The sequence below is a fragment of the Primulina huaijiensis genome, chromosome 11 (assembly GCF_012295235.1).
Source record: "Primulina huaijiensis isolate GDHJ02 chromosome 11, ASM1229523v2, whole genome shotgun sequence".
In the NCBI taxonomy this organism is placed as follows: Eukaryota; Viridiplantae; Streptophyta; class Magnoliopsida; order Lamiales; family Gesneriaceae; genus Primulina; species Primulina huaijiensis.
The window spans coordinates 20,649,304-20,671,334 of NC_133316.1; the positions used below are offsets into that span (position 1 = coordinate 20,649,304).

The 22,031-nt window shown below is 34.7% G+C and overlaps 3 protein-coding genes across 6 annotated transcripts; 1 reads left to right on the forward strand and 2 right to left on the reverse strand.

Annotated features, from left to right (window-relative positions):
* Positions 1-60: 60 nt before the first annotated feature.
* LOC140987457 (probable sugar phosphate/phosphate translocator At3g17430) lies at positions 61-4,889 on the reverse strand. 2 transcript variants are annotated; one of them, XM_073455970.1, is made up of 9 exons: positions 4,510-4,889; positions 3,453-3,749; positions 3,039-3,146; positions 2,285-2,316; positions 2,126-2,176; positions 1,249-1,310; positions 640-1,167; positions 490-566; positions 61-421 (listed from the first exon to the last, which is right to left on the reverse strand). In XM_073455970.1, exons 2-9 carry the CDS (start codon positions 3,534-3,536, stop codon positions 245-247), a joined length of 1,119 nt encoding a protein of 372 aa, XP_073312071.1. In that variant the 5' UTR covers positions 3,537-3,749; positions 4,510-4,889; the 3' UTR covers positions 61-244. The 2 variants fall into 2 exon arrangements, with proteins under 2 accessions (XP_073312071.1, XP_073312072.1); XM_073455971.1 differs by lacking the exon at positions 3,453-3,749 and having other exon boundaries at positions 4,510-4,888.
* A 2,419-nt stretch (positions 4,890-7,308) lies between these two features.
* On the reverse strand, positions 7,309-12,358 carry LOC140988143 (pto-interacting protein 1-like). 3 transcript variants are annotated; one of them, XM_073457098.1, is made up of 8 exons: positions 12,176-12,358; positions 11,166-11,253; positions 9,939-10,189; positions 9,723-9,849; positions 8,977-9,250; positions 8,368-8,500; positions 8,176-8,262; positions 7,309-7,816 (listed from the first exon to the last, which is right to left on the reverse strand). In XM_073457098.1, exons 2-8 carry the CDS (start codon positions 11,245-11,247, stop codon positions 7,685-7,687), a joined length of 1,086 nt encoding a protein of 361 aa, XP_073313199.1. In that variant the 5' UTR covers positions 11,248-11,253; positions 12,176-12,358; the 3' UTR covers positions 7,309-7,684. The 3 variants fall into 3 exon arrangements, with proteins under 3 accessions (XP_073313199.1, XP_073313198.1, XP_073313200.1); XM_073457097.1 differs by having other exon boundaries at positions 11,166-11,307; positions 12,176-12,337; XM_073457099.1 differs by having other exon boundaries at positions 11,166-11,261; positions 12,176-12,336.
* A 2,685-nt stretch (positions 12,359-15,043) lies between these two features.
* On the forward strand, positions 15,044-21,354 carry LOC140987120 (squamosa promoter-binding-like protein 1). Its single transcript, XM_073455527.1, has 11 exons — positions 15,044-16,228; positions 16,503-16,684; positions 17,630-17,787; positions 17,867-18,259; positions 18,613-18,687; positions 18,780-18,887; positions 19,061-19,178; positions 19,287-19,428; positions 19,790-19,940; positions 20,085-20,699; positions 20,791-21,354. The coding sequence occupies exons 1-11, from the start codon at positions 15,642-15,644 to the stop codon at positions 21,229-21,231; spliced, it is 2,970 nt and encodes a 989-aa protein (XP_073311628.1). The 5' UTR covers positions 15,044-15,641; the 3' UTR covers positions 21,232-21,354.
* The last annotated feature ends 677 nt before the right edge of the window (positions 21,355-22,031 follow it).

The window sequence follows — 22,031 nt, forward strand, 5'->3', positions numbered from 1 at the left end:
ATTTCCTCCAATTTTAAAAGAAACATGCGCACACAATTTATATAGATCAATTATAATAACGCCTCGAATAAATTTGTCACCTTATAAAAGTTATTGAGTTGACTGATGATGATGTGACATGCAATGTATGTGCATCAACCAACGGCTACCAGTTAGAACTGATCGAATTTACAATCAAAATTATAGAAAATAGACTATAAGAAGTATGTATTTTGACGTATGTAAAAAATTGAGTGGTACTGGTTCATACATTACGGCTACTTTGCTGCATTTGAGTTCTTCCGATATGAGATAGCCTGGACGATGGCGTGAGAGCAATCAAGGGCGCCTCCTCATCTATTACAACATCGTTATTTGATTCACCAATGCTGCCACTATCTGTTCTGTATACATCGGATGACTTCTTTTCCAACACCCAATCCTGAACCAAACAAGGAACCTAAGCTTGCATACAGTAGATAAAATGTTGTGTTTTTGATTCGATGTTACCTTAGTGATCCTTTCAGGAATGTTTTGAGAAGACTCTTTGACCTTCAAATAGTTGTACAAGACAACCCCACAAAGTGCTGCATGAAAAGTTTATTAGTTGAAATGAGAGGCCATCACAGGGATGAATTAGTGCAACGGTGAAATATTTACCAATGCCGTAGCCAATAATGTTAAGACCAGTGATAGTTGATTCTGGGAAAATCAGTGTTGAAAGGGCTATAAGTATCCAGTCCTTCAGAACACCGGCAACTCGAACCGTCACTGCACCAGTTCTACCTATCGCTAAGAAGATTGAGAAGTTCAACAGTAGAGCGCAAACGGCATTGGAAAAGAAGATCCACATATTAAACTGAATTTGAGATACTTCCATCCCAGGTTGCTCCAGGAAGTACCAAGGGACAAACAAAAATATAAAACTGCATGGAGCGATGTAGTATAAGCTTGTGATGGGGTTTAGCGTCAAGCCCTTCTTCTGTAGAAGGACTTGAGTCAAGACCAGTCTCAGAGCTTCCGCAAATATGCCTGTAACCTGATAAACTGTGCCAATCACATTAAAATGAATTTCCCCATAGGAGGAAACGACAACTCCAACACTGACCAAAACCATGTTTAAAAACACGTCCAATCTAAGTTTGTCGGTACCGCACAAAACAGCCACAGTAAATGTTGCCACAGGCACTGCCAAGGATAAATTTTTTCTTAGATTCAAAAAACATTAATAATAATATCAAATCATTGATGGGTTGTAGTTTTGCTTACTAAGGGCCTTAAGCATCTGAATGAAAGCCACTGATATATGCAAGTAAGCAGTGTTACCAAACCTGTGGAAAAAAGGAACAGTCGTTAGTGCTATAGTTTTGAGGAATGATTGATATCAGCCTCTGCACTGTCAAGAAACTTGACACTCTTTGGAGATGCATTAGTGTAAATAAATTTGTGATGTGGGAAAACCTTTTACATGAAAATCACGAGTTTCCTTTCAATCCCTCTCTGTTTCTCTCTGTTTGTCGTGCCTTTTTCTATGCTTTTGATGCTCTTGAACACATTATAAGAAAAAAGTGAGAATCCAGCACAAATATTTTTCTTACGAAAAACAGTCCTTGATATGTTTCACTAGTGCAGCCCCACTGATATGGCATGAATTGTTATTTCACCAGTGAAAATTTTTGACCAAGCTAAAAAGCACGGACAAGCATCCCAACTCCATGATGCAGGGTAACAGAAAAGTAAAAATCCTAACAAAACCAATTAATAAAATTCCGAAGCTGACAAATTCGAGCTAAGAATCATAGGGATCAGAGCATTATGTTTACCGACAAAAGTTCACCTCGACTTTATACAGTATTTACTCATCCATAGCAGATCGTTTACATATGGAAACAAAAAACTTTCATTATTCCCCCAGAAGTTCACTGTATATGGCACTTTACGTGAACCATCATGCTATGCATTAACTCCCTGCACTTCAATAATTAATGCCTTTCTTTATTCCTCATATTTGATGTCCCAATTTCTCACATTCTCTATTCTGTTCTCAAAACAATTCCTTCATTTATGAGGATCGAATTTCCTCATTTCACATGTTTTGGATGTTAAATTGATTTAGAATTCTAAATGGTCACTGTTAAGTACGTACCAAAGACTTGATGCGAAGAAGGCACTAATTGGGATCACACAGGTTGCATATCTGCAACCCAAGAAGGGAGAATAAGAAGACAGGAAGAATTATTTATAGGACCAGAAAATCAATATAGAAAAAAAATCATAATAAAAATAAGTGGAGTAACCCTCATACATGCGGAAAGTCATTTTAACTGGAGACACGACCTGCAGAAAATTCAGTGAAGATCATGTTAAGTAAGATATATATAAAAATTAATTATTCATTTGAAAATCGCTATTCTGAGGAGTTTCCAGCATTTTGTGATGGGTTGATAGACTGGGACACAGATCTCCACAGCACTAGCCAACCAACTTTGAAAGAACATACTTTAAAGATTGATAATGTTGTGTCCAATTGAATAATGTCCAATGCAGTAAAGACATAATCATGATAAATGTGGAAATAAGTGTGTGTACACATATCAAATCAAACTTTCCTACTTTGGCTCCCCTTGCACTGGAATCATAACATAAATCACAGCAGATGCATAATTAAATGCCAGCAACAATGTAAGGACTCAAGAAAGTAAGAGTTGCAATGAAGAAAAAAAAAATAGAAGCATATGCCTTGGCAAAGTGAGCCCGTGCTAATGAGTAATATTCTAAAATGCAGTAGTACCAAGAAATTTATGTTAATAGTACCATACCACTTAACAACATACTTAATAGTGCAAAAGCAAAAATAAATGTTACATTTGAGGAGGATTTAAATGGTGCCTTAAGGACAAAAAATACATGCTAGGACTCCAAGTCCAGGCACATGCCTTGTGGGTTTTAAATAAATACACGTAAGATATCAATTAGCACGTTATTCTCGCGGCACAGCCTGATTTGGTGAAACCAAATGATGTTAAGAGAAATAGCTAATACACGGCAGGTAGATGTACCTTGAAGACACGAATAAGGAAAAATGACACTGCACCAGAGAATCCCATATGTATCATAGTAAGTGTTATTGGAAAAGGAAAGTTGAAGTATTTCGGAGAAAGAACCCACTGCAAATAAAAAGTCATTGTCAGTTCATATCAACAGCAACCAGGAGAAAGCATTAACAAATTATGAAATGAAAATGAGGCATGATAAGCAACTAAGAACTTGCTAAAAGTATGAATGAACCAATCATCAAATGCTAGACCGCAGTGAATTGCAACACACTTTTAAATAGCTCAACATGAGAGTAGACGTCACTTTAACTCAAAAGTTGTAAACTGATGTCGGTGTTGATCGTAGAAATAGAACATTGCACATATTTTACACATGGGAAAGAGCGAGTGTCAGAAATGAAAGTCAAAATCTAGTACCTTGTTATATAAAATAACTCCAGATGAAAGTGTAATGTAGATTAGAAGGTAGAAATATGTTAAGATTAAAGATCTATTTATCATTTTAACTGCGGTTTTCTGGCGCACGGGGTCCTCAAAAGGGTCAAGCTCCACTTAGCAATAATAACAGGTGATATCTAGCATGTTCAACCAGAAATGAGGATATCAGAAGAAAGATCAGGTAGTAGTTCCACAATCATGGGCAATTTTCATGGTATCACGGATTTGCATCAGACTTTGTCCAGTTGAAACAGATCCCAATCCTCAAATTGCTCCCTGCCTCAAACTTGTCCAAATAAATCAAAGGAAAAGTATCCCCCAGGGAGTATGCTGAGAAAGACAATGAAGGAGATTAAAAATTAAATGTAGTTAAATGATTGAGAAAGAAAATGAACACAATATCACGATGCATGATTTCACAGATAACATATGCAATCCATATTATCTTGCGACGCATTCAATCATCTAATTTCTGAACATGCGAAAAGAACTAATGCTCGTGAATGGATGGCGAAGAATTAAGACAATCAGAGCAGTCTCGAGTTGCATCACTACAGCAGTATCTGGAAAAATAACGCCCACATGATATCGAGATTCGTTCATAAACTGCTGTTAATTACTCAGGCTTCACTAGATTGATTATCGGATGCTTTTATCCTGTAATCTATGCTAATTTCTGTTCAGTGCTACCATTTTACATTCAAACTGCAGGGCATAAGTTAAAATGAATAAATGGTGATGCATTAGGCATAGCTATAAGACAACTAGTTTCGCGTTTCTCAACCTCAGCAGTTTATCCCCAAAAGCTCTTACCCTCTTACATCAGCCACAAACCTTAGCAGTACATTGCACACGATAATGAAAGAAAATAACTAAAACCCAAATCACGTGGATCAAATAGAGGAAAACAACTGAATCTTTCTCCACGAATACAAAGGCACGCACGCACACTACAAAAATAAAAAACTGCAAAGATTAAATCTTGAACTATACAACGAAAATCAAAAGAAAAGGGGAGATGGGTTCCGAGTATAACCTCATATATCGCTAAGCAAACACCACCTCAAGATCAAGAAACAGTAAAAATGTCCGGGTCACACATTCACCAGATGTGTGTAGATGTATCCTGTGTAGAATGGTGAATTAGAAGAGGGCGTAAAAGGGCGGAGATATTGCAAGTAGATTGTTGGATTCGGAGGTTAGATTCGACAAAAGATACAGCGTCAGAGGCAGTGGATGAGCTAACAATCGGCAGCAGAGCAATAAATGTCGAGTAATCAATCACTACTCCGGATTAGCGTGCTTCTAGCCTCCATCCTAGCACACCATCCCTCGTATTAATAAAAACTCCCACTAATTACAGAGTAATTGCCTATCAACTTTTTCGTTTTCATAGTATTAATTACATCGGTTTCATTCATCTTCACTCTTCAGAATTTAAATTATTTTTCATCGTAAAGCTATTTCGGAGGTTGCTTTTTATTTGTTTTTTAAAATTAAAAAAAAGAAAAAAAGAAGAGGGATTAACAATGCCATTGTTAATAAAATGAGATAATAGAAATTATACGATATGACGAATTTATATCTATAAGAAGGATGGACTGATTTCATATTTTAAATAATATTATTTTTTTATAGATTAATTGCCTGACAAAATTTCATATGAGACCGTATAATAGAAGTTTTGTATTGATTTATTAATATGGGCAGTATTAATTTCCAATACTATTTATATATTTTACTAACTAAAATAGTTTCGTTTCATATTTTGCTCGAATTTCAATGTGAAAAAAACATTTCATTTATTTCACATTTATTTTTATTACAATTTTTATGTTTTAAGTTAGTATAATCCATAATTCTAAAAAAATAGTGTAATCCATATCTATCAAGATTATTATAATTAGTATTTTGCAGTATTGCAATTTATAATTGTTTATTTGTTGATGTTTTTTTTTCTATTTATAGTTCCCTATATTAATATATATATTTATATAAGGTTTNTTTTTTTCTATTTATAGTTCCCTATATTTAATATATATATTTATATAAGCTTTATCATTTTTTCCATTGTAACTCGTAAGTCTTACTAATTATTTTCTTTTTTTATTAATTTTGAAATATAGTTTTTGTATATACTATATTACTTAACATATAGTTTTCAATCATTTCAAAAATAAAAAAAAAACACTTTTTAAAACATCCTTTTACCGTTGTGAGAAAGACCAACGAAGTAATCCGACCCGTCATTTGGGTGAGTTGTGATATTACCATCCTAATCCATCTATTCCATGGGACGTGACAACCCACCCCTCACGTTTATTTATATTTGGCAGGTTTACTCACAACTCGTCATAACCCACTATTTGACAGGACATGTAATAAAATCGTCAACTCAATACATCTATTTGGTAGGACTAGGCATACTTATTTGATAACTCTACATCCATTGGAAAGCTGATATCTGGCCAATTTGACAACTCTTACATGGACATCCATCCGAAATCAGACCTCTGCTTCTATTTTTTCTAATAAAAGGTATGAACTCCACAACAGAAAAAAAAAATACTTATTTATTTGTTCTCCGAAAATGGAAAAATGACCTTCACCATTGGCCCAAATGGACACTATTATTAAGGAGTGTGAAAGCACCCAAAAACCAAATGTGGTCAAAATTTTCCGTTTTATGATATATTATTTTAGTGAAATTTCAACTGACATCTAAATGAATTGATTTATAACACGTTATAATCATCCACTACCAAAAAATTAGGTGTTAGCGACGATTTTTGTTTAAACCGTCGTCAATTAAAAAATTTCGACGGTTTTATTATAGCGACGGTTCGTAAAGCAAAACCGTCGCTAAATAGCGATGAGTTTTGAAAAATCGTCGCAATATGAAAGCGACGGTGACTTTTTGGACGATTTTAAATTCCGTCGCTAAAACTGTCGTTAATCAAATCAGCGACGGTTTTAATTAGAATTTTTTGTAGTGATCAATCATAATCCATTATTACGAGTTACAAACCAGTCTCGAAATCTAGATCTCGTCTCGAATTTGAGATTTTGATATCAGTGAGAAACTATAATTGGAAAATAATTGAAGATGTGTGTCGAGGTGTTATGTTAAGTCATAGGCAAAACTGCAAAGATAATTGAAAATATGTGTTGAGGTGTAAGTGATGTCGTGGTTTTTTAATGGAGGATATTAAGATTGTTTGTCATCATCGGTTGAATTTTCCGACAAAAATTTTTTATTGGAGAAAGTACACATCTCGCAATCCAATTGATTGCCATATAGATTCTTTTTTGGTATATGTATATTTTTATGCAACTATGAATAAAATTATTTAAAAATAAAAAAGACATGGAAAGTCAAAAACATCATTTTGAACGTAATCAAAGATATTAATAACTAAGATTTCACGTTTGAAACAATGATATTTAATTATAATAATATTTTTCTCCCAACTCGAAAAATAAACTCCGAAAGAAAGTATTGATAAATTCCTTTTCGATGGGGGGAGGGAATAAATACATTTATATATTTTCGTTGAGCGATCCAATCTCGAGGCAATCTCGAATACACACACATAAGAAACACAAGTCACAAAAAACTGTTGGTGGTAAGGTTCGAGCCATAACAATACATGTGGTTTTAGCTCTCCATTTTTCAAAATGAATTTTAGCCACTAAGGCATAACTAAAGCTCAAAGGCAATTCACCATACAAATATGCAAAACATACATATAAATGTATATCTAGGTGCGTGTAGATGTATATATATGTGTGTGTGTGTGTGTAAGCATGGGGGCCTGCGTTTTGTGTTTAAAGATGAAACAAAGTTAACAGGCATAGATTTCCACCCAAAATAATGTATAGCCTTTAAAACCAAGTAAAAGGAGAGAGATCGAAGACCGAGCGAGCAGCTCTAAACGCATTCGGCATGCTTACAACAACACTATGCAGAGTCTTGCTTGCTATTCTGTATTGTTCGCCAGCAGTTCAAGCAAACTTTATAATCTACACACAAAACTGTGTGCCGAATTTTGAAAACTTTGTGTTGCTCTATACTCCTGTCACTATTGTTCATTCGTTAATCACATTACCATAACATTTTACTGATAAAAGTTCCGCTTGCCTACCCATGGTTACATGTGCAGCAAAATATCTAAGAGATAAAGGCATGATTACAACAGATTCGATGACTTTCACAAGCTAGGTGTTTCGGCAGGAGGTCCAGGTCGAGTATTCAGCAACGGTTGGAGAGCATTCACTACAATGCTCATGTTTGGGCGGAAATCCGCTTCATATTGCACACACAAGGCAGCAACTGCAGCCATCTGCATGTGTTAACCAAATCATACATAATGCGATTTTATATCAGCACTAGTTAGATATCAAAAAATATACTCTGAATTTATTATGTATTGGCTATCAGAAAGTTCTCTTAAGATTATCAAGTTATTGTCACCTGTAAAACTAAGAGGTGATATTTTTATTTCAAACTAACACTAATTACAAGTGTTGTTTGAACCATATCGGCAGGTGTTATGTCATGGATATAGATCTTTGTGGCAAAACCACTTAACGTTGTGTCAAGAGGTGCATCCTTGCTTCTCATGAAATTTTAGTTTTTTCAACAGTCGTCCTAGCGATCAAATTCATGACGCTCTAAACTAGGAAACAAGTGTCAACTTACCTTCGCGACTGCCTTTGGAGGGTACTCTCCATTCAGTCTCGCGTCAACACACTGCTTTACCTTGTCTTCCCTAAGCTGTGGTGTGGCCTAATTCAAATAATTTTAGAAGCCAATAAATTGCTGTAAAGAACACACATGGAAACAAATCAAACCAATCCAGAAAATAATCACTAAGAAAATGCCGTGGCATACCCATGTCACAAGACTCTGCTGCGTCCTAGGTAGCGTATTATCGACTGGCTTACGTCCAGTCAAAAGTTCAAGAAGTACCACACCAAAGCTATAAACATCGCTTTTTGAACTTAGTTGCCCAGTCATCGCATATCTACCACCAAAATAAAACAAGTCAAAGATAATATTAAATAACAAATCTATGTGTTTATTTGTGACTAGATTAACCATTTAGGCATAGAAACATTTAGCTTAAGAACGCTTTATAAAAACAATTTTCTGAAAGTGCTTTATCCTACAAAAAATTACAAGCAGTGTTTAGATACAGCCGTGAAAAATTATAATTTTTTTTTATGAAGAGAAGGTTAACAAAAATCCTAAAAGTCACATTTTTGGGGCTTTTGATTTGGATTTTAAATGCTTTTTAAGAGAAAAAGGCCCAGCCAAATATTATATATATTTTAAAAAAGACGAGGCACTTTTTATAAATCTAGTTTGTCTGTCCAAAAGCACATCATTCAAAATTCGTTGTCTATGTCCAAAGATTGGAATACATATTGGAAAAGGCTAGTCAGTGTGCATAAGAACTAGGTATGTTTGCATCTAGTAAAAACTTGACAAACAACATACTCGGGGGCATGATAACCAAAAGTCCCAAGGACGCGAGTGGAATGAAGCCGAGCTGTCATGTCAGGGCCTTGATTTGATAAATCAAAATCAGCAATCTTAGCCACGTCATCATTGAACAGTAACACATTGCTGGACTTTATATCGCGATGAATCATGTGAGGCTGTGCCTTCTCGTGCAAGTATTCCAGTCCTTTTGCAGCTCCAACAGCAATTTTAACCCTCTGGGCCCATGACAAAACTGGACCTGGCTGTGCTCCTTTTACGCCTTTCCGTCCTGCATTAACAATGCAAATAAAATTAAATACAATTCATATTATCTCAATGATTATGTAGTCAGACAAGCAATACAAAGTTATGAATGATGTAATGTATTCTTCCTATACTTGCTGGCACACTGCACGTCATAAACTAAGAAGCCAGTATATGAAAGGATATTTTTCCATGGCAAAAAAATTTAAAGATATGAATAGGAAAAAAAGATCATTCCGTCGAAAGGTCAATTATTTTGTATCACACACAGTACCAAGTTAATGAAAGTAAAGATTATAACATTAATTTATGCATCATTAGACGTCAACTCGGCATCTAAATTCTTCAAGACATACAGCCAGAAGATCGGCAATGATGTACACAGCCAAAGACTTTAAACTTTGTAGCCATTATCAATTGTTAAATAATACCTTCATCAAATTAAGAAGATCAATTGTTTTAAAAAATTTAGTAGAAGAAGAAGAAGATAAATTCACCATGAAGAATGTCGTGCAATGATCCGTTAGGAGCATACTCATAAGCCAGGACGCGGAGACCACCATCCACACAATAACCAAGAAGCTCAACCACATTTTCGTGCTTTAGTCTAGAAACCAAAGAAATCTGAAAAAGCATATATTAACTGGTATAACCTTTCTTGAAAGTGCCATCAATTCAGCTAAATCAACAAGCATCATGTCTTATGGCAAAACCTGAGCTAAAAATTCTTGGTCTGGCTGTTTGCTAGAGTCCAACTTTTTTATTGCCGCGGCACGTTGACTTTTCAAGATGCCATGGTGCACCCGTCCATATGATCCCTCGCCAATCAAAGACTTTAAACCAAAATTATCTGTAATGCCCTTCAATTCATCAACTGAAATGGTAGGGACAGAAATCGGCTGCATGCTAATCGTTGGTTTATCCTTTGTTGCCACTTCTGCAGCTCGATAACCAGCGTGGTTGCCTGCAGAAAATCTCGATTGAATTTCATAGTGGTAAAATTGGATATCTGCAGATGATTAATAAAGAAATACAGCCAGAGAAGAGAGAAGGGTCCACCAACAGAAAAAAATATGCTGAAAGAATGTTTGATCTCCATATTACAATCACGAATTTAGGTACATTCAAACGACAATATGAAAAAATATTATTGAATTTCTTTCTTGGATATTTATTAATTGAAGCTAAAGATAGAGGATGAAGCAATAGACCAGTAAATTACTAAGTTTAATCAGCTATTTCAACAATATGCTTTGTTGCACCGAGACGGATACGATGACATGGCTACAAGACCATATAAATGTGGGAGTATATTAACAACGGACATTATCGAGCACAATAAAAAAAATTCAGAATTCACAAGTTGCAAAAAATGATAAAATGCAAACATAGAAATACAACATTATTAAATACAACCAATTAGCATATTGGTTTGCAATAAAATGATAATTGTCTAAATTCATTAAAACATTATCATCACCGAATTTTACACCGATAATCTAATAAAACGAGATTTGTAGTTTTTGATATATCATGTCATCTATGAATTCAAATACAGTATCTAGATTTTTATTTTTTTAAAAAAATAATTTTCTTAAGAATTTCTAGCAGCTATTTAACAAAAGACAATAAACGTTTTAAAAATTATTAATTATTATAATTAGACACATTCAAGGCAGAGTACTTTGTCATTACACAAGCAACATTCTAAGGTTTTCCTTTTTATTTTAACTCACAGATACTTCAGTAGAATCACATGCAAGTATGCAACATGTATCATCAAGTATTTGTATTTGAGAGTATTGACACGGTGTGCGGATACAAGAAGTACCCATGCGTCATAAAGATAATTTTTCAATTCCGATTCATCCAACATGTAAAAAGTAAATGTGGCAACTACTTCATAAAACCTTGAGAACTGAACAGGAAAGAACACTCACCCGCTGAATGGGTTGACCTGTATGGACCGTTATCAGCAGCTCTATGCAAGTCATCTTCCTCGCAACAGCTGAAACAGCTCATGTTTTGCTGAAAACCTCGATTAGAAAATCCGTCAGAAGGCGACATAAGAGGAAAGTGTCTCTATGGAACATCAACAATCACTAAGGAGATAGAAAGAGAAAACCATGAAAATATGAGGCAAAGGAAATAGAGTATCCTTAAGGGAATATAAGCAACATCAGCGAGCATTTGGATAATCATATGCCTCATGACTCATGAGTTATTGTATTGGTCCTCATATTCACAAAAAATTAACAACAATAAAAATCTTCAAGAAGCAATTCCATTTTAGTGGTACTGACATGGAGAGAGTACCACCACTCCATGTTTTATGCAACAAAATTCGGCTATCAATAAGGCCAACTCGATCGGATTTTAAAAATTTAATGAAACAAGTGCAACAACAAGAAGGCATTTCGTGTCAATGAATGGTTTTAACACCAAGTCCGATGTTCGAAGTAGGTTTCTTTGCCACTTTTACAACTCGATAGAAGGCATTGTATTGTGAGGCAATGGTAGCAAGTAGAACCAAAGTATCTGCTTCTAGTTTCTCAGCTACAAGAAACTTAGTAAAGCTTGATTCTTCACCATAAAATTGAAGAATCGGTTTAAACAATTCCAGTTTGTCAAAAGCGAGTAAATAAATTGAGAAAGTAAACAAGTAAAGAAACTGTCGGAACACAATCACAAAATTTGTCGCCTCCAATTTCTAGTCAAACGTGAATCTATCATCAGATACCATCGCTTTCCAGCTCCTGTTTGAAGGAACCTCAAGAATTCCATACTTTAATCGCATGTGTTCAGCAAATGACAGACAAAATCACCCGACAATTCCAAGACATGAACAATACACATCCAAGAAGAACAGAGTGAAACTTTAGATTAAGAATAATAAATGAAAAATACAAATCCTACAAGTAAAAAGATCCAAGCTTTCCTGGTTTATTACCTTATACCGGCCGGAATCGAGGAACCCACAACAAAGAAAAGATAATCGCAACAGGCAAAATCTTGTTGTGAAAGCAATCAGCAAAAGAACCCACTTCTTGTCAAAGAAAAAAAATGCAGTCTGATCAGTAAGTAATTCAAGAACAGTTTTGACTTTGTTTTTTTGGGCCTATATAAATTATGGTCAATTAATTTTTTTTGACGCGATTATGATTAAAATTGAAATTTGAACGTGTTGACTTTTTGTGAAAAAAAATGCAGGCTAGATGATCTTTCAACTACTACGTTTCACTTTGTTTTTCTCAAATATATAATATTCTTATTCCATTTTGTATATTTTATATAAATAATTGTTCGGACTCAGTAATCCAGATTACAGAAGCAGCGGCTGAACTGCATTGTTTGCTACTTTCAAGAATTAGAAAAGTAAGTAAATATGTTTATATTCAAAAAAATTATTACTCTATAAATCATTCTAATAATTTCCATACGAAAAAAAAATCCAATTTATTTAGTTTCCCTGGTAAATTATTGATTATGTTTTGATTTTCATGGATGAATTCGTTCGAAATATTTTTATAAGTATATATGTTATTTCATTTTTTTTATTTTACATTTAATACTAGCATTTTTTATACTATGTTACTCTATACACTTGAAAATTTTATCTCATGAATCAAGTTGATGAAATATACTTTGGTTAAAAAAAATTTAGTTTAATCAATTGGATTTTTTGCTATATAAATTGATATAGTTAATTTAAAAAAAACTAAAAAATGGGATTTTTTAAGCTATTTATCATTCGCTGATATTATATATTATGTTAGTTCTTTAATTTTTTTAGCATGAGAAATATATTTTAAAAGAGTAACATATACTATACACCAAATACTGCATTTAATATTCTAAAAATAATACTACATTTAATATAAAAATGATAAAAATATTAAATTTTATTCATTACACATATAACACATATGCCTCCGTAACTAATAATAATATTTATTTTTTTTATCTTTATCAATACGTTTGAAATTTTCAATAATTATAGCATTCATAACATCAACAATTATTATTAAAAAAATATTTTTAAAGTTTATATTTTATTCTCTAAATTTTTACAAAATGATTTGATGTGACAAAAATTTTTAACACATAAAAATGGATTGATTAAGTTGTATTTGGATGGATGGTATTCAAATGTATTTTTCTTGCTTTAGATAAACAATAACATGAACTTCAAATGCATATTTATATAATATTTTATGTTAATTATGATGAATTTTAAATTAACAATATAATGATGTCATTTGAAATTCATTATACTACTCTGTAATTGATGTTCACATAAGTAATGCATGGATTTAATATTTGATGTATTAACAATAAAACTATAATCAATATCTATAGATTTAAACCTCATCTCCTTAAATACAACCTGACGTCATTTGAAATTGAACCAATTCTATATTTTATTCGTTTATTTGCCCGAATGATTATTGATATATTTATAAATATGTATTAATATTTATGATAAATAATTTGCTACCCCATCATCATGGTCACGAATAAATTATATAACCGAAATATTTAAACCGTACAACTTAAACGTCATGTTTTGATTGTTTATCCAATATAAATAATTATTATACCAAAACAATCATCTTTACGATGATTATACTCTTTGTAATCCATAAAAATTGGGCATATGTTATTTACTCTAATGCTCGAGCGCTTGCGTAAAATGGTTATGACATAGAACAAGTAATTAAGTTATATTTTTAATGAATTAAATTTCATGTTGGTTCTTTAGATTATGTTTGAAATTGACAACTAAGCTCAACACTTCTACACACTTGTTCTTACCTTTTTAGGTATTTTCTCGTCACATGATTGAAGTAAAGTTGAGACGAAGTCTCGGTTTTATGCTTAAATTCTTCTAGTAATACAGACAACTACATTATATATTTGTAATTTGTACTCTAAAAAAATTGTCATCGTTTACTCTTGAACAATATTATGTATTTCAATTTTGAAAGCACTAATAGGGAAAAAAACAAGACAGAGACACTAAGGCTGTCATAATTGGCTGAAGATAAATTGAAAAATGAAAGATGCAGAAGAAGAAGTTGGGTATTATTGAGAGGCATCTCTTTTCATTTGATGAGAGTCACTATCTTCATGTCCTCTCCCACCACTACACATGCTTAGTTGCTCACTTCTTTGGATACAATTTACAACTTGCTCAACCTAAATTTACCCATAAAATCATTCTTAATCCAAGTACCATTTTGACATGCACCTAATTTAGCTGGTCATGTGAGACAATTACATGTCTATATTCGTGAGACAGATCGATTCGATTTATACTAGTAGTGAAAAATAATATTTTAGAAATAAAAATAATAATATTTTTCATGTGTAATATGAGATATGTCTTACAAAATTGACTTATTGAACCGATCTCACGTGAATTTTTATTTAAAAACATCTGTAAATATTAGTTAAAAAGTTAACAAGTATATTTGTAATGTTTAAAAGTAAGTGATTTATAGTTTGTCAAAACCTACTGATATTTCATCCGCAATGCATGATGTATATTAAGAACAATACCGAGTTAACCTAACGTCAATCGATTAACTGATCTACTACAAAATAATATTTTATAGTAGACAAGCGGATTGGCGGACGGAACTGGATGGTGGGGGTCTGTAGATTCCGTGAAGCTGGGGTCTAAATTTTATAATAAGGAAATCTTTCAACTGTGGACTATTTTCTTCAATTTTTTCCACCAATTTCGCGCAACAGTAGCAAGTGGCAAAGGGTAATGTACTAGCAGGTTATTGTCCTATCGTGTATTCCTTTTTTTTTTTTGGTTACATTTTTCTCTGACCTAATAATAGATAGTGGATAAAAAGCGGTTTGGGTTTTTCTCTCTCTTCTGTGTTGTGGAGCTCTAAATTGCCGGTGATCTTTCGGTCAGAGCTGAAACATCGCAGATCGAATCTCAGTTTCGGTTTTATCGGAATGTTTAGTCTTATCTTATTATCTGTTGTACAGGAAGTGGAAAAAAGAACTACCCAATATCCACAAAGACGGCCTCAAGGGATAGATACTGGGTTTTTGTATATTTGATCGAAGGTAAAGTCTTTTTGGGTTGAAGTGTTGGGGGATGTGTTCTGTATGTTACGCGGTGTCCCGAGTCGATCTCAATGGTAGATTAGTGTTATTTTGGCTCGTGGGGTGTTCTTGTTTGGATCCATGGACGTGTCGTTGTGCTCTTGTTGAACTTCTGGGGCAGTGGGGAGGCCGATCGAAAATTGAGTTTAGTTAGCTTACTCTTAAGTCTTAACCTATAGGAAAGATTCAATCTTTGCCCTTTGTTTTTGTGAAATTAGATTCTTGGAACTCTGGTTCCTTTCTCTCCTTTTGAAGTTTGGCTTTTGTGGGTGGTTTGAATTTCACAAATGGAGGCAAAGTATGGTGGAAAGTTGCATCATTTCTTTGGTCCAGTGGCTTCCGATTTGAAGGCCATGGGAAAAAAGAATATGGAATGGGATTTGAATGACTGGAAATGGGATGGTGATTTGTTTGTGGCTGCTCCTCTGAACTCTGTTTCATCAGACTGTAGAGGTAAAAAGTTCCTTCCGGCTGGATCAGAAATTCCGGCGTACAACGGAGCCTCCAATAGTTTCTCATCAGGGTCAGATGGGATTGAGAGAGAACGGACTGAGTTGGAAAAACGTAGGAGGGGTGTTGAGGTTGAAACTGAACAGGTGAACGAAGAGTGTGGATCACTTAATCTGAAGCTAGGTGAACAAGTGTATCCTGTCACGGAAGGGGATGCAGATAAGTCAGAAGGTAAGAGTGGTAAGAAGACCAAAATTTCAGGAGTACCATCTAGTCGCGCGGTTTGCCAAGTGGAGGATTGTAAGGCGGACTTGAGCAATGCGAAAGATTATCACAGACGGCATAAAGTTTGTGACGTGCATTCTAAGGCTACCAAAGCTTTGGTGGGAAATGTTATGCAGCGGTTTTGTCAGCAGTGCAGCAGGTCACTCTTTCATCTCAATGTTTTACAGAAGATTGTTAGCATTAACCATAAACCTTAGGATCAGCAGTTCCTATTTAACTCCTTGCCTTTAATGCCTTTTCACTCCATATTCACTGATTTGGATATGTTCCTCAGAATTATACTGCCTTGTGTCGTATATTTGGACTGTGTGCATTCTGAATTTATTTGGAAGTCTTCTATAAATCCAAGTAAAAGTAGAACCACTGGTTAGTATGCCATTATGATTTTTAAGATAGTATTAATTTTTCTCCAGGTTTCATGTTCTGGAAGAGTTTGATGAAGGGAAGCGGAGTTGTCGCAGGCGATTGGCAGGCCACAACAAAAGGCGAAGGAAAACTCATCCGGAGAATGTTGTTAATGCTGCAACTCTTAATGATGAGCGGGGAAGTAATTATTTACTAATTAGTCTGCTAAAGATACTCTCCAATATACATTGTAAGTTGTTATCTGATTAAGTTATTTGTTATGTGGCACTATCTTAGCCGTGTGACTGCATTATGTTAAAAACAACTAGCTTAGTTTGAAAATTTGATTGAAGCATTTTATGGATGCTAGTCCAGTTGCTTTGTATATCTTTGTGTTTCTTTTTTGTTGGATAACTGATACTTGTTTAATCTTAATGAATTATCGGATCCCACCTGGCAGAAAAATATTTTGTAGTGAGACTAAGATGAAATAATGCAAGTTTCTGAGAATGGAACATGGTTCAGTTAAGTTATGCTATCTAGACAGTAGATGGGGATAGAAGGGAGTTTATATGCATGGGAGTATCATCCATGTGCCTGTTTAAATCTATAAATAAACTACTATTGAAGTGCAATTACCAAACTGGAGTAGGATGATTTTTATGCTGCAATTATTATTTTCTGTCCTTTTAAACAAAATATGTATTGGCTGAATGAGTTACATGTCTGACAATAATAATTCAGGTCAAGCCAAGATAAATTTTGGCATCGGTACAGTCTGCACGCTAGATGTTTTAAGGTTCAAATTAGATTTTGGAACCTTGATAAAGCTCAGTTATTTCCATTATTGTCGACTTTGATATTTATCAGTGAGGGTCCAGAAAATTTATGTGACATTTTTTCATTACTTTCGTTCGAGCCAAACACAGCTAACTATAGGAAGTCATGTGATTGATTGTCTATTAGAAGAATGTTATAGGGACCTGTGGGTACTTCTGTTCTACACTGTCACTTGTGCTTCCGTGCTTTCACTGTTTTTTTTACTCCTGGTTGATTTTTTGTCTATGTCCAAACCTGTTTCTGTAGTTCTCTTTTCTTTCTTGTTTTGTCTGTTAAATTTATTCATCCAGGTCGTTCTTCATTCTCTTAAGCTCTTGTGACTCATCATGAGCTGTCTCACTCAATTACTTTGCAGCCAATGGCTCAGATCAAACAGAGAATCAGGGTTTGCTATCTCATCTCCTAAGAAATCTTGCAAATCTTGCTGGTACAACTGGTGAAAGGAACCCTGCTACGTTGTTACCTGTTTCTCAGGATTTGCAGAACGTGGATAAATATCTGGAAACTGAACAGGTGCCTAAGGTCCCAAAGAATCCAAAGAGTTGAATATTCTTCGTTTTTTGGTTAGTTTTCTGACAATGTTTATCTTCAGGACCTTAGTAGAAATGCTGGGCAGGGTGTGATCGTATCTGCATCTGATTTGACACAAAAGAGGATACTGGCCGATAATTCTCAAGGTGGAATTACAGACAATGCATCCGCTTTAACCAAAAAGGCTAGCAACTCGATCAAAGCAAGTGCCTGTGATACTCCAATAGAAAGGATAAAACTGAGTAACATTGACTTAAATAATGTTTATGATGATTCACAAGACTGCATGGACGGTCTTGAGGACACTGTTGCCCCAGAAAATACAGGGAATGTATCTCCTTCTTGCTCATTCTGGCTGTATAAAGATTCTCAAAATTCTTTTCCTACTCAGAATAGTGGGAACTCTGGTTCTACTTCAAGCCAATCACCATCGAATTCCAGTGGGGATGAGCAGGTCTTAAACTAAATTTATTGTAGAGGTTTTATATGTTTCCGCAGGATTATATTGAAAGCTTCTACGATAGAACCCAACCCCATATATCTTCATGTTTTCATATAACTAGAATACATATATACTCTTTCATTTCGATCAAACTGCGCAATCAGCTCCAGAACTAGGATGTGATATTCTCCTCACCACAACTTCTGGTGCCTCTTAAACTTGTGCTTTATCAAGTACTATTATTTGATAACCATGTTTTGAATGCTTGAATTGTTGGGCGGAAGAAATAACTTAAAGTAGCTTTGCATTGAGATACAAGTTCCCGTTGGGGTATCATTGTGACATAATTTTCAATTTGATCGCAGAGTCGCACAGATCGGATTGTTTTTAAACTCTTTGGAAAAGATCCAAGTGATTTCCCTCTTGTTGTGCGACAGCAGGTTTGTTCCTGGCTTTCAAGGTTAAATGTTTTCAGTGACTTAAATTTGCGCGTTTCTGGTTTGGAAGTTCAAATTTACCCAATGGATTTCAGATTCTTCATTGGCTATCCAATAGTCCTACAGAGATAGAAAGCTACATCCGACCTGGTTGCGTCATACTGACAATATACCTGCGTATGGATAATTCCATGTGGGAGGAGGTAATTTTTTATTCAGCCAGAGTTTTTGGATGTTAATAGTCGAGTTGGAGTGCAAGTGAGGCTACAGATACATGAATAATCAAAGTGGGTGTTGATTGTGTGAGCTTTTGAAAAAGGGAATAAGCCCAGCTTTTAAGAAAATGTCATCTAACTGTTAGAATTTTGGCCTCCAGCTGTACTGTGATCTATCTTCCAGTTTGAGGAGGCTTCTTGATTCGTCCAACGATTCATTTTGGAAAACTGGATGGATATACTCTCGAGTACAGAATCACGTTTCATTTGTCTATGACGGTATAATTATATTTTCTGTCCTATTATTTGTTTCAAATTATTTTCTGTTACCGAGAAATGGACGATCCTTGAGTGTCAATAGCGCTGAAAAATTCCATTTGGTCACAGGCCAGGTTGTTCTTGACACACCCTCACATCTAAAATATCATCAAAGCTGCAGAATATCAAGTATCAGTCCTATTGCTGTCTCTGCCTCAGAGAATGTTCAGTTTTTTGTCAGAGGATTCAATTTTTCTCTTGTAACTTCAAGGTATTCTATTTTACATGCATCAATCTCTTGGTTTACACGAGGTTGTTTGAATCCTTCATTCATTTATGAAGTTCTGGAAAATCTAAGGCTGCGACTTTGGGAGGTATTTGAATTTAAAAGAGGATTTGAAATAAAAAAACATGTGAAAATTTATTGATTGGAAATGAGATATACTTGCGGATGATTTGAAATACCGTGTAAGAAATTTTATTGGACCGAGATCTGGAATCTGAAAAACTCAATTTATTTATTTTTGCTCAAGTATATTCAACGAATTTGAAATTTATCCATCCAAATTCATAAATAATCCGGACACTGCCTGAATAAATTTTATATCATTCACTTGTTTTTTTTGTCTCAGGTTACTATGCACTATAGATGGAAAATATCTGGCTCAGGAAAATTGTTGCGCTAGAACAGGAGGAGCAGAGTCATTTGCGGAGCATGATGAGATTCTGTCCCTTAACTTCTCTTGCACTATACCAAATATAGTTGGAAGGGGATTTATTGAGGTGATGTTGCATTCAATGCTTTGTTGGCCAAATAAAAAATGCATTTTGTTTGTTTTATCAAGAGTTTTGTGAAATTACAGTCTAATGGATGCATCGGCCCACCCTTTATAAGTTCTAAATTTGGTTTGTACTCATTTATATTAGGTTGAAGACCATGGTCTCAGCAGCAGCTTCTTTCCCTTCATCGTCGCAGAGAAGGATGTCTGCTTAGAAATTTGTACTCTGGAGAGCATCATTGGAGTCACCGATGGAGATACAAATAAATTAGAGGCTAGGGACCAAGCTTTGGATTTCATACATGAAATGGGTTGGCTTCTCCAAAGAAGCCGTTTGAAGTGTAGGTTGGGTGAATCCGGTTTCAAAGTGGATCTATTCCCTCTCAAACGTTTCAGGTGGCTTATCGACTTCTCCATTGATCATGACTGGTGTGCCGTAGTCGAAAAGCTCTTAAGTATTTTCTTGGATGGTATCGTTGATTCGGGGAAACATACTTCTATTCTACTCGCGTTGCTGGACATCGGCCTTCTTCACCAAGCAGTCCGGAGAAATTGCAAGTCCATGGTAGAGTTTCTCTTAGAATACCGTCCCAGTGCATCTTTGAACAAAACAGGACCACAACTGAATCAAGCTGACAACGAGGGCCAGTATTTGTTTAGGCCTGATTCTAAAGGACCAGGAGGGCTGACTCCTCTTCACATAGCGGCCTGTCTAGATGGCCGTGAGAGTGTATTGGATGCATTAACTGAAGATCCCAAATCGGTATGCTCCTTCTTTGTATGCTTTTAACAAGCACGACATGGCTTAAGAACAATGTGTTTCTAAACTCAAGAAATCACATTTCCTTTTTCAGGTGGGAATCAACGCATGGAAGAATGCTAAAGACAGCACAGGATTGACACCTCATGACTACGCATGTTTCCGCGGTCATTATTCTTACATCCATCTAGTTCAGCGGAAACTGAACAAGAAATCGCTTAACAGTCACATTGTAGTGGACATTCCAGACAACACCGAACCCACGAAACAGAAAACCGGAAACATGAGTTTGTTTGGCAAGTCAGGGGTTACTTTTGAAACAGAAAGGGCTCGACGTTGTAGTGAATGTGAGCAGAAAATGGGGGGTTATGGAAGTTGGAGATCATCTGTGAGGATTTACAAACCGGCAATGTTGTCGATGGTGGCAATAGCCGCAGTTTGTGTGTGCGCAGCGCTGCTCTTCAAAAGCTCACCTGAAGTTCATCCATGCTTCCATCCCTTCAGGTGGGAGCTATTGAAGTTTGGGTCTGAGTGACCATTTTTAGAATGCTTGTTATCTTAAGAAGTGAATTAATTACCCATCAGTGTGCTTGTATGTATGTTTATATAAATCTTTGAACTCGAAAAAATATTTTAATTAAAATTTTATTTTTTTAAAGTATTTGAAGAGTAAACTATCGTTCTGGAATCTGCATATGACAAAAATTAAATATAAAGGGAAGATGTGATATAGAATATAATTTGAGTCTTTATCCAAATTTCAGAACTTCTATTTCTTCGAAAACTTTCAAAACATTTAAACAATAATTCTATATAAACTTTTTTAACGATGGTTTGTCCTGCATGGATTTCATTATACTGTCCCTTATTTCGGCAAACCTTGTGCAAATATCTTTTCGTAATTTTCTCTTCGACCAATTAAATAATTTCTTTTGCATTTGTTTACTACATAAAGTTTTTTAAGCAATACTTGTTTTTTTTTTTAAAAAAATAAAAATAAAGAAGTAATATTATATGATTAAGCTGTTATACATTTTTTTTTAATTACAGTTGAGGAGGAACTTCTGACATTTTCTTGAAACATGGGAGGATTGTGCCACTAGGTGAGGATGTCGTGGCTATTCAACATCATTTTTATAGTATACAAAGACGTAGCTATTTCATAATAATATTTCAACCAGTTGGGGATAATTTTGAGACGAAAACAAATCAATCTAAGTTGTTTGGAATAATGGATTTCAAATCCATGAATTTTAAAGTATTTTTGTTGTTAAAGAAGTAAAACCATAAACTTCAAATCAACGTATATAGTATTTCATGTTAATTATTATGAAT